The sequence below is a fragment of the Cajanus cajan genome, chromosome 6 (assembly GCF_000230855.2).
Source record: "Cajanus cajan strain Asha chromosome 6, NIPB_CcT2T_4, whole genome shotgun sequence".
Classification (NCBI taxonomy): domain Eukaryota; kingdom Viridiplantae; phylum Streptophyta; class Magnoliopsida; order Fabales; family Fabaceae; genus Cajanus; species Cajanus cajan.
The window spans coordinates 5,802,722-5,818,992 of record NC_138522.1 but is presented as its reverse complement, the minus strand read 5'-3'; the positions used below and the strand labels follow the sequence as shown (position 1 = coordinate 5,818,992).

Here is a 16,271-nt window from a genome sequence, read left to right as displayed (position 1 = left end):
CGATTATGTGCCTTCATTCTTCATCTCTTTTCAGCCTTTAGGGCAGGAGTATTATCGGGTTTTCTCATTTCTTATGTGACTTTTATCTCTTTTCTTTACAACTTCGCGAGGACGTTCTCCCACTTTTCTTCGCTTTTCTTTCTGTGCAAATCAGCGAAAACAAACGTTAACTTTCTTCACCTTTCGTTCGTCGTGAACAGTAAATCCCCTTAAACAAACAGGGGCTCAGTGTTTCTTCACTTAGTGTCTTTCTATTAAAAGTTTATTTCAATTCATTTTTACTTTACTTTTACTTTTGAATTTCATATATTTAGAAAGTGAAAACAAAAGAAGATAAAAAAAAAAAAAAGAGAAAAAGTAATTTTTGGTAAATTCATGAAAGATAAAACAAAGACTTGACAAGGAATCAACTCCTAAAGCCATAAATACGAAACTAGGAGGATTCCTCCATTTCACCATATCAACCAAGTTCTGAGCACCCAACAAGCAAGATTGTGCGCCACTGAGTTACATTATCGGAGAATCCAAGAAATCTCCACAACCTAATTCCAAGTAAAATAAGGTTATGAGTAAAATAAAATAAAATATATAAATAAAAAATAAAATAATTATTGCAAGAGATATTTTTTTTAATAATGGAATAAATATTTAATTTTAATTATTGAATTTAAGTAATATTGAGTTATGTTTCTTTAAACAAGATTTTATATTCGAGTTTTATTTATGAAAAAATATAGTCAAGAAAAAAGATCTTATTAATGCTCAATTAAGTTCTTTGATGAATATTAATCACCAACGAAATTGGTAAATATTTTGTATTAATAATATAATTTTAAAAAAATTCAAACTTTCATATTTTAATTGATTTTTCTTTTGTTGGCTCCAATCATAAGGCCTTCGGTTTCAGTTCCAGCCATATGAAGGCCACTAGATGGTATGAAGAGAGTTGATAGACTATTAAATTGATTCAATCTTGTCTTATTAACTATTAAATTTTTATATAGCAGCTACTATATTCGTTTATAGGCCAAGATTTCAATGGCCATTAGATAAGTGTATTTAAAATCATGGATTTAAGATGCAAATGATTTGACCTAAAATTGAGAGTATACACAACTCTCCAACCATAAATTAAAAAGATAATGAAACTCTGTTTTACGAAAAAGAAAGGAAAAGAAAGAAAAAGAGTAGAAAGTGAGATGTTTCTTAGATTATTTGGTATGAGAGAAAATGAAAAAAAATAAATAGAAAGAAGAGTGTTTAATAAAAAAAATTGTTTATAAATACCCCTAATAAAAAAATTGTTCATAAAAGTATCAATAATTTTGTATTTTTATTTATTAAAAACATGCTTTCTTAGTTTTCTATCCAAATTAAGAAGAATTTAAAATTAGTGGGACCCACCTATTTTTATTTTTAACTTTTTGGCTTCTATCCTCATAAACAACCAAAGATGGAAGTTGCAATTTTTTTTTCTCTTTTTATTCTGTTCCGTTCTCTTTAATAAGAAAAATATAATTGACATATAACTCAATCTATCAAAGTGGAACTGAATTTGGTCTTTTTACATATTTTAACTTTTCTACATAAACAATTATGTGTTCTATCTCATTTAACATATAACGCCTTGTGAGAAAAAAAAAACACTTAATTGGTGATCGATTCTGAATAAAGTCACATAAGTGTTTTTTATAACAAAAAATAATAGGAGGGGATAAACAAAAGATTCAAACATTAATTTCAAGATATATAGTTTTTTTATACACTATATAAACAATTTTTAATAACAAAAAGCAAAAAAAAAAAAAAAACTGATATATTTATAAAGATGAAAAATATTTAATATAGTAAAACCACTCTCCTACACATACGATCCTTCTTAGTGTAAGTAGATGTATATTGGTATTGATATTATATTTAAAATAAATTATATATTAAGTACAGAGAGATTAATTAATTTGTTTAATAACATTAAATTGATTTATAATACATTTTATTATTAGTGGTGGCTGTGGTAGTTTGAATCGGATAGTGTTTTGTTTACATTAATTTTTCAATGTATCTCTTCCTTTCATTTACCTGATTTCTTTTCCATTTATTGTTTATAGAATAAAGTCAACAAACAACAGAACAACTCGAACAAAATCATTTTATGGTGCGATCAAGATTATTTGTGAATGTTGATGGCAATGGGTGATTCTTGAAAACGACGTTTATAGTGCTTAATTCTGTGTGGAAAGTTGAAGTTTTTTTTTTTTTTTTTTTCTTTCAGCTTTTGCAATAGAGTATTCCACCTGATATTCAACTAGCCAATGCTAAATAGCTCCATGAGGGAACTGGCAATGTTGTTTTATAAATAATGCTGCCTCACTTCGTTTTCATGAAAGATTAAAAATAAGGTACATGCATCCTAGGTTACTACTACATATTCTAGTATAATATACACACTAGTACTATTGCGTGAAATGACAGAAATGAACATGTTACATTCACACATTTACGTGTATTGGAGTTGTTAAACGATTAATCACACTACTCAAATTTAAAGCATTATTTCTCACCTGATATGTTGAAAAGAAATTAGATATGAATAGTTTAATCTTGTTTAACGATTTTGATTTATGTGACCAGTAAGTGTATGATTTTTTCTTATTGAAAATGAGGAACAAATGTGCACCATAGTAAATGAACTCTTTTCTATTTAGATATGTGAACCACAGGAACAAATGGCTCCATATGCATCATTGAACTCCAACTTCAAAGTCTAAGGACTATGATCTCTATTCATAATATCCTATGAAATATGAATTTTTATCTCAACAAAAAGTGTTAAAGTAGAATTATCAAAATAGATTAGTTTGGTTTGTTTGACTTATCTTATCGCAACTCACATTTTAAATGGATTAATTAAATTAATTAACTTATTAAAATTTTTAGTTCGACCTAATTTATCATGGATTAAACAGGTTGACCGACCTAATTTTTTTTAAAAAACTTTAATTTAAAATAAACCTCAATATGAAATAACCTTCAATCTAAAATAAAAAAATTGACTAAGTAACATATATATAACCTTAAATTTAATTAAAAAAGTATACAATTTTAAATAATTAAAACAAAAAGGATAAAAAAAAAACTTGTCATTAGAGAGATTGTTCACCAATATTAAATTTCATTGAAAACTTAAGTAGATAAATTTACAGTAATTTCATTTAATTTAATATTAACTTTATTTTTATCTAAAAAAAGTAATACCTTACTAAAATAATAGAAATATAGCAACAAATGGTTAAGTAGATCATTAGAGGATTGAATTGATGAAAGGTATAAGTGAAAGATTCACTAGGATAAGCTGGGTTGAAAATAGACTGAATTGAATTTTATGAATCATTATGAATATATTATTTTTTTTGGCGGGACTAGACCTAGACCTGTTTTCAAGAAAATGGATCCTTTTCATTTATTTTTTCTCCATTTCTTTCATTTTCTAGAATTTTACAAAAAATAGTAAAATAAAATTTATAAAATTGATGCATACTTTAGAAAATATGATATTTATATTTTTAAAACTTTAAAATAAAAGAAATGAACAGGAAAAAAATGAAGAAAAAAAAAACTTTCCTCCATTCATGGTGGGTTGAGTTGGCCTACGGGTTGCCAGGGGAATTAACTAATTAGGGTATCCTTGGTTGTTGAGAGGTGCTAGAGGGAATTAACTAATTAGGGTATCCTTGGTTGTTGGGTCATACACCCTTTCTCACATTAGTTTCCAAACGTGATTAGAGAGGTAAAGTGGGTACGTGTCATTATTTGAAGAACAAATGTGGCGTCAAAAGAGTCCCATGATTATGAGTTGTAGTGTGTTGGAGTGCCCCTATTGGCTTGGTGTGTTGTGTCGTACGACAAGGAATCCTGTCCCAAATATTTTTTGGTTGCTTTCCATTTTGAACTTTGTATCACACCCACATGGGAGGGAAGTGGAGATTGGTCACCACTTTTGGAATGACTTCAATAATTCTTTATCGGAAGGTATGCTTTGCTTGGTCCAAAAAAGTAAGGACAATGTTATACTTCATTATTAAAAAATACAAGTGGAATAGAAAGAGTTTACTTTATTGTATTATATGTACGAAAATTAATTAATGTTCATAATTTTAGTGGCTATAACTATTCAGTGCAAAAATTTATTTAAGATACCATAAATATATAAAAAACATTATTTTGCTTACTTTTTTTCAGCAATTTAAAATATTTAATAAATATCAAACATTCTATAATCAACACATTCAAGATAACTTTTAGCAGAGGTAATATTAAAACATTATTAATCATATTTCTTAGTCAATTTAATCTAATCAATAAAATAAAAGACTTAAAGTATATCAAAATAATGATTGTTTTAAATTAAAGTTATAAATAATAACTTTATAAAATAATAATTAAAAATTATTTAATATTGTTCAAGTTTGGTAAATATTAGGGATTACTAATACTCCATTTGGTGGAGATGAAGAAATTGATGGAAACGGGAGAGAATAAATGATAAATGATTTGATAAAAATAAGTAAAAATAAAGTGAAATTTATAATTATTTAGTATAGTGAAATTAGATGAGGAATATAAGAAAATTTGTATCTTATATAGTTAAAATTTTATGTAAAAATAAATAATTTAAACAATTAGCATTTTATCTCTTTCTCACTTTTCACGTATATTATTTTATTTTTTTAATATAATTTAGTAGTATAATTAGTTATGCTAGTTGGTGTAATATATTATACTACATTGTATTAGACTCCTTCGTACTAGCTACATAATTAATTATTCATCAACTTTAATCGATTACAATGAACTCCCCATACGCAAATGACATGCCACATAATGCATTAGATCCTATATCATAGTTGATTATGGTGGGGAAGCACAACACTAATAACCCAATTGCTTTGTCGCAAGAAAAAGAGTCTCACAATGAGGTTATTTTTGTAATTCAAAATTAAAGTGTACAATTTCATTATAGATCATTGTTGTTTAGAGGATAGGAAATCTCGTGTGAGACCCACATCCAAATCATCCTAATTTTCAACAAATTGACTCTCCTAAAAACTTTTTTTTTTTGTAAATCTCTACTAATCCCTCCTTTCCTCTAAAATTAATCTTAATCACCTCCACAAATTACACTATAACGATCCTTTAAAGGGAATAAGACCTTTGAAATACCTTAGTAATCTCTCTTAACTTCTTTGTGAATTTTGGAGGAAGGGTGGTAACCTTCTCCCTATTATCTTAATTGTTACCCAACGCAATGTGTGAGGGTGTGGCATTTCCACACAATGTGGCTATCCATTTCTACAGGGTAGCATGGATGCCTCCTTTGATATGTTAAATGTTAAATAGTAGTGCACACACTCACATAAAGGTGTCTATTTGTTTTGCTAGGTATCAGGAGTTGTCTAATGTTAGATGTTATCTAGTAGAATTCTAGAATCTTCACACTACAAGTTTGTGTTTTGCAAGAACAATGTCAAACTCTCTAACCCATGATTGGTTGGGGCAACAACTTATCCCTTGAACTACAAATTGTGATAAGGAGTTATAGACTATGTCTAGTCGAGTGTTATAAGTAGTGGGATGAAAGTGTGCAAGGTGCTTCTAAGTTGATCTTTTAACAAAATTGTCCACCCTTTTAAGCATTGAGTCGGTGGAACATAAGTGCTTATAACCTGGCCTTTCATTTGGATGGTCAACTGACCCTCAAGTGTTAAGTTAAGGAGTATGGGTTTTTATGAGTTGGCTTCTTGACTAGATGATCCACAACTCCTCAAGTGTTGAGCTTGAACAACATAGGCATTTCTAAATCAACATGTTGACCAAATGGTCCACAACCCCTCATCGAGCATGGAGATTAAGGAGCATGGATGATTATAAGTTAGCCACTAACCAAATGGTCCACAACCTTCTATGTTGACTTCTTGACCAAACATTTCATAATCCCTAAACACTGAGCTTGAGGAGCATGGGTGCTTCTACCTTGGCCTTCCAGTCGATGATCAACAACTCCTTGAGCATTGAGTTCAAGGAGTGTGATCTCTTATGAGTTAACTTCTCAATCAGACACCCAAATACATTCCATTAAATATTAATTTTTTTAAAAAAATAACAAGCATAAAATTTTCTTATTTTAAACACAACTTAAATATAAATAATAAATAAATTTATATTATTTTTAATTAAAATTTGAATTTATCTTAAAAATTTGTCTTTCTTAATGTCAATTTAATTAACATATTATTGATTTTTTAATATAATTAAAAATAATATTAAGAATACCTTCATATTGTTTCTAATATTTGCCTTTTACATGGTTTGCATAACACCCTTCCAATTAATGATGTTTGACTATGGAGTAACATAGCTTCAAGTGGAGCTTGCATGAGATGTTCACATGGATGAAATCTATACTACATGTTGTACGTGATTGTCCTTATTTGAGAGAAATTTGGATGTGGATAAGGAATAATCCATCATCTTTTTTCTCTATTACGAGTTTTCTATTACGGCTCAAAAACTTGGTTAATCATCCAAATGCAATGAGGTTGGCAGTTGGGACATGGTGGATTTGGCTTTTTTAGAACCATATGGTATTTAAGACAGATCGATCATGGACTGTGAACTATGTTGTGAGACAGATAACATTTGATATATCACATAATGCACTATATTTGAGGTCTAAGTCTCTTTAGCGGTAACGTGACAAATGGAACCCAGTAGATTATCCCTTTGTCAAGTTGAATATTGATGAAAGTTAGCTAGAGAATTCTTGAGTGATGGGGATTGGTGAAGTGGTGAGGGATGTTGTTGGTAGATGGAAAAGGGGATTTGTGAACTCGTTCGAAGGAGGAGACCCCTTACGTGCATAACTTCTTGCTTTAAAGGCGGGGTTTGCATTTATGTTAGCAAGAAGCATTTAAATTTCTTCTTCGTGATTCGGATTGTGTAACTGTCATTTCTACCATTCGTGAGTACCCATAGTATGATTGTTCACGACATAAGCATGCTGATATTATTGTCAATATTAAAGAGTTCTTGACTTATGATTGGAAATTGTACTTGTTGGAGAAAAAGATACACACTAGAAGGGAGGGTTGAATAGTGAATATCGAAAACTTATACTTTTTGAAATGCAGTAAAGTAGTATAAGTTTTGACAGACGAAGTATTGAAAAGTAATAGACGAAGGAGCATGAATCTTTTATACTGGTTTGTTTCAAACACAAAGACTACGTCTAGTTCTCAATCTAATCAGATTAAGTTCCACTATCTTTTTCAAGATACAAGTATTCTTTCAACAAGTCAATTTTGGCTCAACCTAAGTAGTCTTTAACTTGTCTCTTCAAGCAACTACCTAAATATTCTTTCAACTAGTCTTTCTAGGCTTAATTAACAAGTATTCTTTTCAACCAATCATCTCCAGACTCAATCACAAAGTATTCTTTTAAACAAGCATCTTCAGGCTCAACCCTTACAAATAAACGTGAGAAGAGTTACAAGGATAGTTTTGTCTCTTCTAGACACGATGCTATGAAAATTAAGCACAAATAAATTATACAAGACAGAGTTTTTCTACAAAGTATGCACTTCATTTCTTCTTTCTTTTTCTTACTATCACTTTCTTATTCTATATCTTTTTCTTCTACCCTTCTAGTCTCTGGTTGTTCTTGATTGAGAATCCCCTATATAGTAGCTTGAAAGAAAATGACCGTTGAGAAAACTTCTCATTATGCTTTGTCTATCTTCTCTTCAATATCAGAAAGAGAGAGAGAGAGAGAGAAAGTAAAATAGCCATTGTTGCAAGCATTTAATGTTTTGCATGAAGATGTTCATCTCCTATATGATCTTGGCGGCTACTTATCATCATTTCATTTAGGTGAGGCAGAAAGTAGTGGCTGAATCAAAATAGTGCAGCGTGTTTAGAGTTCCTATCTATTTTTCCATAATTTATGGGAACTTTCTCTTTCTTTTTGACACAAGGATTTGACTTTCCATTTTTGGCAATTTTTTTATGCCTTTGAGAAAGTTTTCTCATTCAATCTGTTAAGGAATAAAGTATTCAATGCTCTTAAAAGATAATCTGAATTCATAACGAGAAATAAATGTAACTTTAATACAAATTGAGTGCTTTGTCTAATCTATTTTGTTTTACATATGAAATATGATGTTTGCTTCATTTGAAAAAGTTTTCCTAAAAATTTCATTTGTTATCATTAAAACCTATAACCTATCGAGGGATTTAAGATTATCTTTTGATTTTATAATATTGCAAAAGTATTCCTAGAGAGAACAATGTTATTGCTCATAGGTTAGTTGGACGAGGAGCCAAATTTAGTTTGGTGTTTGTTAAATGGAGGAATCCTTCAAATTTCATTATGCATTAAGTTGGTTTAGATTTCATGTAATTTTTTGTTTGTTTCTATTCATCAATATACCAAAAAAAAAAAAAAAGAATGTCAATTATTTAAGAGTGGAAAAATGGGTCACAGCTCGTTGACTCGTAAAAAATTGGTGAGCTAGACCAAATATCCTAGCTCGCCTAGCTAACCCCGCCTATGCCTCCATGCCAAATATCTATGATTAAGTCACATCAGATTTATTATGTGTGTAATCTATGATTTTTTGTGCATCAAATCCATTATGCATTTGATTTATTTTATTGTATTAATTTGATATTTGTTGTGCAACAAATTTATTAAAAGAGTTATGAATATTATTATAATTACATATCTATTTTATTATGCAAAAAATTTGAGATTTGTTTTGCAACAAATTAAATCAAATAGTTGTAATTTGATATTTATTTTATTATTTAGGTACATTGATTTAGCGTTTTGTTGGGAAGGCGGGTTTCGGAAGGTGAGTTGTGAATGTGACTGCCTGGGCGCTGTTACACTGTTTCAAGATCGGCCAACAGATAGGGATTACCTGCATAAGCATTATGATGTTATTCGTCGTATTAAGCGCATGCTAGCTAGGGAATGGGTCGTTTACGTCAGTCATATCCCTCGAGAGATAAATTCAGTAGCTCATACGCTTGCTAATTGGGGTGTACGGAACATAGGTTCCAATGTATTTTGGAGGAGTCCTCCAGACTTTATCCTGTTACCATTAGGGAGAGACTCGGTGTCTTGAGTTTGTTTGCTGTTTTAGTTTTCATTCTTTACCAAAAAAAGATATTGAGAAAAAAAATATGTTGAGAGAGTAACTCAAAATAAATATATAAACTTTTTTTTATACATTTTTTTTGGTGAATTGGCCCACTAACTCGCCCTTAGACGGGACGAGCCAAGGCGTCTAACCCATTTTTGGAGGACCAATGAGGAATCGGTCATAAACTAGTCAAGTTGGTTTGTTTTGTCATCTCTACAATGATTATTCTTGTTAAATTTATGTTATGATAACGTGGCTTGAGTTATTCACGTTCCTTGTTAGAAACTCATTATATCTTTATATATGCTTTAGATTATATCCACTTAAAGTTTATGAATTAGTCATTTCAAACATAAGGTGTTAGGCATATATGGTGGGAAGGGGTAGCAATTAGCAAAGGGATGAATCTGATAATTTTTTAGACATATCATAATAGATTAGATGAAATCAATTCACTAATTCATATGGATTAATTAAAAATTCAATCTATTCAATTCATTTAAAGAAAAAAATCATTCAATTATTGATGATGAATAAATTGATTTTTTACCACCTTTAAACAAACTTATGAAATTTTTTTTACTATAATTTAAGAAACTCAATTATTATTTTTTAATCAAGAACTTTCTAAAGTTTCTTAAATGAAACTTAATGTTTCTATTCTTTTATATTTTATATACATTGTATAACGTTATATATAACTTGACAGTCTACAAATTGGGTGATGAGATTTTAAAACAGTTATATACACTAGAGGTGTAAGTGAATATGGGTAATTTGCGAACTTAAGCTAACTTGAATCAATCCCATAAGTTTGGAACAATTTTTTTTTAATGTTTGAATCAAATCAAATCTAATTTAATCAAAACTCGACACTTTACGAATAAAATAACGAATTCTATGTTTTTTGACCTGTGGCCTAATTTGACCTAATAATAACAATATCAATAACAATACCAAGTTAGTGTGATCATTTGCTTAGAAAAATACTTTGTCACTCTTTCTCAATAAGAGGTACTATATTTTTTGTTCAATAAAAGTAGGGATGACAAAAATACCCGCACTCGCGGGTATCTACGGATAAAATCCGCTACGGATAATAAATGGATAGGCTAATTAGGTACCTGTGGATAATAGAGACGATAATTTTTTACCCGTTTATAAACGGGGCGGGAGCGGGTATGATGATATCCATACCCGCGGGTACCCATTTAATAATATTTCTTAAATATCCTAATTATCCTTGTACTACATAACCCTAAAACTACACTCTCTCATCTTATTTTCTTACAAAAGTGAGGTTGATGAAGTTACCAACATGTGTTAAGCATGTTATAGAATTATGTTGGATGTAATTTGATTAATTTTCTAGCTTTGATTGGACCAATAAAATTTATGTATTTTAAGTTGTTTACTTTCGTTTGGAATTATGAGATTGAATTATTGTAGCTTTGTGATGAGACTTTATCTTACTTGTGAGATTGATGTATTTTAAGTTATTAATTATCTTACATTATTATTATTATTTTAACAAAATTAACGTTAAATACAAGTTTAAAATTAACATTGAATTTGATTTTTAATATTTCAATGACATTAAATATAAACTTAAAATTATTTGTAATATAATTTTTTTAATTTTTTAAAAAATTTATAAACATCCATGGATATCCGTGGGTATTCAAGAAATTCATGGATACCCGCTTAATGGATACCCGCACGGATATGGGGTGGGTATGGGGCCAATTTTCATCTAGCGGGACGGGGGCGGATTTACTATTACCCGCCCCCATGGGGCCCCATTGCTATCCCTAAATAAAAGGTACTATATTTTTTTGTTTTCGGATTGGTAGCATTGTATCAATACAATATATTTATTTTAAATTTTATTTTGTATTAATATTAATTATTTCAAATGATAAGAATGAAGTAAATTGACAAATTTATTTTATAATTTAATTTATATCATTATTTATTTTATTGATTGTTATTTGTAACAAAATATTGAATGATTTACATCTATCATGAAATATTTAATTTTTCATAAATAAATAAATAAATTTAATTACGTTAACTCAATTAACCTGCTTATAATCAGATTGGGTTAAATTTTAAGAAAATACACAAATCTATCCAACTAATCCATTAAATTTTGATCGAATCAAGTAACAAATTCATCCAAACCTAACCCAATATAACCTACTTAGATCCCTAATACGCACCTTTGAAACTAGCAATGCAAAAGACAAGCACAGTCAAAAAAATTTGCTAAGCGTTAAGTCAAAAATTCAAAATCAACTGGCTGTGATCATTAAAAATAGCTAAGCACGGTGTAAAAAAATGCAATACTCCTATGATTAAAAAAATTGCAACACAATGCAAAAAGAAAAAAAACACGTGAAACTATTATATAATTTATATTAATATCAAATTAATATATAAAAAAGATATTCTTTTAATAACTATTTTTTTGTCTTCATATGTGTTGAACCATTATACTCATCAGTTATTGAGAAAAAAGGAATAAAATAATTAAAGACTACCATTCACTTTTAATAATCATCTTTTATTATATTTCTAAAATAAATATTAAGAGGCACTTCATAAACAGATGGGTCCTATCCACTTTTTCCCTTAAAGTGCAAGGTGCAACATTGTGTTTTGAGTTGCCATTATTGTATACATCATGGGGGAAACTCTTGTTAGAGATGTTCTTACATCGTTGTGGAAAAAAATTTTTCCATTTCGTTTTCTCTATATTTGTTTTATTATTAAGCTTTTGAAAAATTAAATTAAATTTAGATGTTATTTTATGGAAAATAACTTTTATTTTCTCAAAAACTTGATAATGAAAGAAATGGAAAGAAACAAAATAGAGTGAATCTTATTGTTTTTCTTTTTTCGTAAAACTCAAAAGGGAAATCATTCACTTTACTTTAAAAAAAAATATTTATTTATTGTTCTTACAAACCTTTTGAGGATTTTGTCTAACAACATTGAGGATGATCCACAAGTAGTGATCGAATTAAGGGTACCAGTAAGACTAAAGAGAAGAACACACTTGATTTACCATTTGGTGTGTACTTATATAGGGACTGTGAGAAGATTAATCTTATTATAATATGACTTAAACAACTTTACGAGGGTTTGTGTGATTATGGTGTTTTGTTGATTGAATTTCTTAGCGTGCGTTTGGATACGCGTTGTCTTAGGGTAATGCACGTATTTTCTTTCAAAAACGCGATTCTTCCTCTGGATGCATGTTTGGGATTTTTCTTCTTCACATGATTCCACGGATGAAAATCAATTTTGGCTGAAGCTGGTGAAGATTGTTTCTACGTCTTGAGAAAATTGATTTTGGTAAGTGGATATTTGATTTTCCACATTTGTCCTCATGAAACTTCAATGTTCCCTTTCTCCTCACCTAATTCATAAATGTTCTGATTCTTCTCATCAATTTTATTCTCATCGATTTAGGGTTTTTTCCTCCTTACGTGTGTACATGTTGCACCTATTTTGAACCAGAAATTTTATTGGACATTTATTTCTACTTCAATGCTAACCAACAACCTCTCCAAGTTGTAACTTTATTTAAGTTGCATTTTGATGGATTGTGCGTTCATGCTTTATGGATCTGTTGGTGTGGCTGGTATAGAACTCTATTTTTGCTGGCACATGAGCTTCCTAAAGAGGTTCAAGTTCATCTTTATTATTTAGGGTTCAAATTTTATCTTCATATAACCATTTTCTTTTCTCTTTACATGCAGTATCTGGATGAGAACAAGTCCTTGATTCTGAAGATTGTTGAAAGCCAGAATACTGGCAAGCTGAGCGAGTGTGCCGAGTAAGAATTGGTTTAAATAGTAGTATCAATTGAAAATTTTGTTTCTCATTTCTTTACATGCATGTCCCCCCATCATATGTACGGTGAAGTTTAAGCATTTCCTCGGGCGGATTAGGATTTGAAGTTGTACTATTTCAACTCTATTATATGATATAATAATAACAATGTGTGAGAAGAATGATATGGCTGATTTAGTGTCATATAGTAACTTTAAGGTATTGAAACTTGGAAAATTTACTTGCATCAATCCCTTCAAGTATAGGTAAAAATGAATTATTTTATATTTTGTTGAATTAAGAATGATATTTTTATTTTGTTGAATTAAAGCATGATATTATTTTATATTTTTGTGTGTAGGTAAAAATGAATGAGCAGTTTCTAGAATTGGAATCAAACAATGATGAAGATGATTAATTTATGGAAGAAGCATCATATGTGGGTGTGCTTATTGGTGAATATGCAATAAAGCATCTATGTAAAGAGCCACGTAGAACAAGTGAACAAACAGGTCATGCATGGGTGCACGAAATATTGCAAGGTCATCCTATTTGTTGTTATGAGATGTTTCGTATGAAAAAAACATATTTTCTACAATCTTTGCTCTAAATTAGTTGACCATGGTTTAAGGGCCTCTAAGCGCATGCGATTTGAAGAAATGGTTGCAATTTTTTTAAACATGGTTGGTCATGGGATAGGAAATAGGATGCTTCAAGAGAGGTTTCAACACTCTAGAGAGACTATTAGTAGACATATCCATAAGGTATTAAATGCTTGCCTTAAGTTATGTGTAGAATATATTAGGCCACAAGATCCTCTATTTCATGATAGTCAAGCCAAAATAGAAAATGATACACTGGCCATTTTTTAAGAATGCAATAGGGGCAATTGATGGAACTCATGTTCCATGTGTGGTTACTCCTAGTGACCAAGCAAGATTTATTGGGAGAAAGGATACTCCAACACAAAATATAATGACAGTTTGTGATTGGAACATGTGTTTTACTTTTGTACTAGCTGGATGGGAAGGTATTGCGCATGATGCTCGAATCTTCGATCATGCTCTCACAACTGCCAACTTGAATTTTCCACATCCTCCTCAAGGTATTATTCATTTATATCAATACAATTGAATTCCAATTTCAATTAAATTATATATATATTTTTTTACTTTTTTAATAGGTAAATATTATTTGGTAAATGCTGGTTATTCAACACCAGTGGGATATCTTGGTCCCTATAGATGCGAACATTATCATCTACCGGATTTTAGACGTAAGAATGGGTTTGAAAATAATAATGAAGTTTTCAATTATTACCACTCAAGTTTAAGGTGTACAATTGAGAGAACCTTTGGGGTATGGAAGAATAGATTTGCAATCTTGTGACACATGCCTAAGTATAAACTGGAAACCCAAGTGCAAATTGTATGTGCAACAATGGCTATACACAATTTTATTAGAAGGAATGCAGAAAGTGATGTTGATTTTAGCCGTTATGAAAATGAGAACATAACCCTTAAATCAGATGATAATTATCTTGGTACAGTTAACTTAGAGCAAAATCAAGTTCTAAATGTTATTTCTTCATCTAAAATGGATCAAGTTCGAGATTCAATACAAGATGAAATTATACAATTGAAGAACAAACATTAGTATTGATGTTATAAGTTAATATTTTATTGCATTAAAAAGTATTTTCCTTTTATCCTATGTTGTAATGTTGCTATTTTATATATTGTTAATTTACTTTAAATTTTTTACTTGTTTTTATAGACATCCATTTATATAATAAGGTAATATATTAATTATTATTTTTAACATGTTATAAAATTAATAATATACATGTCAATATACAACTAAAAAATAATACATTACAATACAAAAAATCAACAATTAGCTAAGGTCCATTTTGGTAATTATACACTTAAAATTAATTTTAATAACTATTTTCTAAACATCATTTAATATGAAAATCAATTTTTTAATAAATTATTCAAATAAAAATCACGTTACTTTAAAATCACGTTAATCTCAAATCAATTCTCCAAATACAAATCGAAACACGTAATTATTCAACCAAGTTCATTGATCGTTATGTTTAAGATTACATCCATTAATGTGTGGCGTGATTAAGAGATTGTCAAGTCTAATAATTATAACCAATCAAGGCTTGTTAACAACACAATCCCATAAGCTACAAGTTTTTAGGCACAAGATAGCTCTAGATTACAAACTAAGGCTACGATGGTCTATTTCTATAGGTGGTCTATGGTGGACCCAAAGTTTTTTATCATTAGATCAATCTAATATCCACAATTATACCATACACTCTCCACACTAGATTATATCTTCTCAACTCCTTCCATAGCCACCTTACACAACTAACCACCACCCGACCACCGTGACAATGACAACCGACACAACATCCTTCCGCATTTCCTCAGCTTGTTTAATCTTCCACCATGACAAACCATCCACCACACAATGCCACTGAAATCACCTCCAACTGCGACGCCATTTTCCCTTTTCTGCTTTCGTTGCTCTTCCTCATGTCTTCTCCTTTTTTGTGCTTGTTTTATTATTTGCATGGGTTGAATAATTTTATGGCTGCTACGGACTACAATAGGATTGTTAAAGGGAGAAGAGTTGCACGAAATGCAAATCTAATGCATAGGTACAGGTGAATGTGGATTTGGGCTTCTCCGTGCGTCACTTGTTGGAGAACATAATCATTTGTTGAGAATAGCAACAACGATGAAGAGTAAGAGGCAATTATGATTGAGCCACTCATGATCGTCGATCGTAATTGTTAAGATGTCAAAGTATGTCATCACAATTGTGGTGGCTATAGGAGGCATTGTGACAACTGTTAGAAAAAGTAAATTTAATAGAGCACAGTAAAATAAATATTTAGATTTATCAATAGAACCAATATCAACAACACAATGAATATTATAAAATTAAAACAGAACAATCAATAACAACTAATTAAACACAAAGAGCAAATTAGAATGTTAAATAAAAGGTTTAGAGTAGCCTGGGTTGAAGCACGCAGAATGCTATCCTTAGAGAGAAAACGCCCCCACTGCACTGGTAATTTTGAGCCTTATAGTGCGCTCCTCTCCCAAGATACGTCAACCCGTTAGACCGTTCGAGTGCAGCGAAAGATCCTCGAACCAAAGAACACCGCTCCAAAATTATAATTTTGTAGTAGAGGAAATATTG

General features: G+C 30.1%; 1 protein-coding gene across 1 annotated transcript; it reads left to right on the top strand.

The window, feature by feature from the left end:
- The first annotated feature begins 11,699 nt into the window (after window positions 1-11,699).
- LOC145958511 (uncharacterized) lies at window positions 11,700-14,907 on the top strand. The gene is made up of 5 exons (XM_083076007.1): window positions 11,700-12,563; window positions 12,971-13,047; window positions 13,405-13,913; window positions 14,062-14,148; window positions 14,227-14,907. Exons 3-5 carry the CDS (start codon window positions 13,688-13,690, stop codon window positions 14,430-14,432), a joined length of 519 nt encoding a protein of 172 aa, XP_082932133.1. The 5' UTR covers window positions 11,700-12,563; window positions 12,971-13,047; window positions 13,405-13,687; the 3' UTR covers window positions 14,433-14,907.
- Window positions 14,908-16,271: the final 1,364 nt, after the last annotated feature.

What these genes read in the sequence shown, in the direction of transcription:
- LOC145958511 (XM_083076007.1), top strand. Translation starts at nt 13,688, where the DNA reads ATGCGATTTGAAGAAATGGTTGCAATTTTTTTAAACATGGTTGGTCAT. An exon ending in TGATACACTGGCCATTTTTT is followed by an intron (nt 13,914 to 14,061) that starts AAGAATGCAATA and finishes CTTTTGTACTAG; the next exon opens with CTGGATGGGAAGGTATTGCG. An exon ending in TTTTCCACATCCTCCTCAAG is followed by an intron (nt 14,149 to 14,226) that starts GTATTATTCATT and finishes CTTTTTTAATAG; the next exon opens with GTAAATATTATTTGGTAAAT.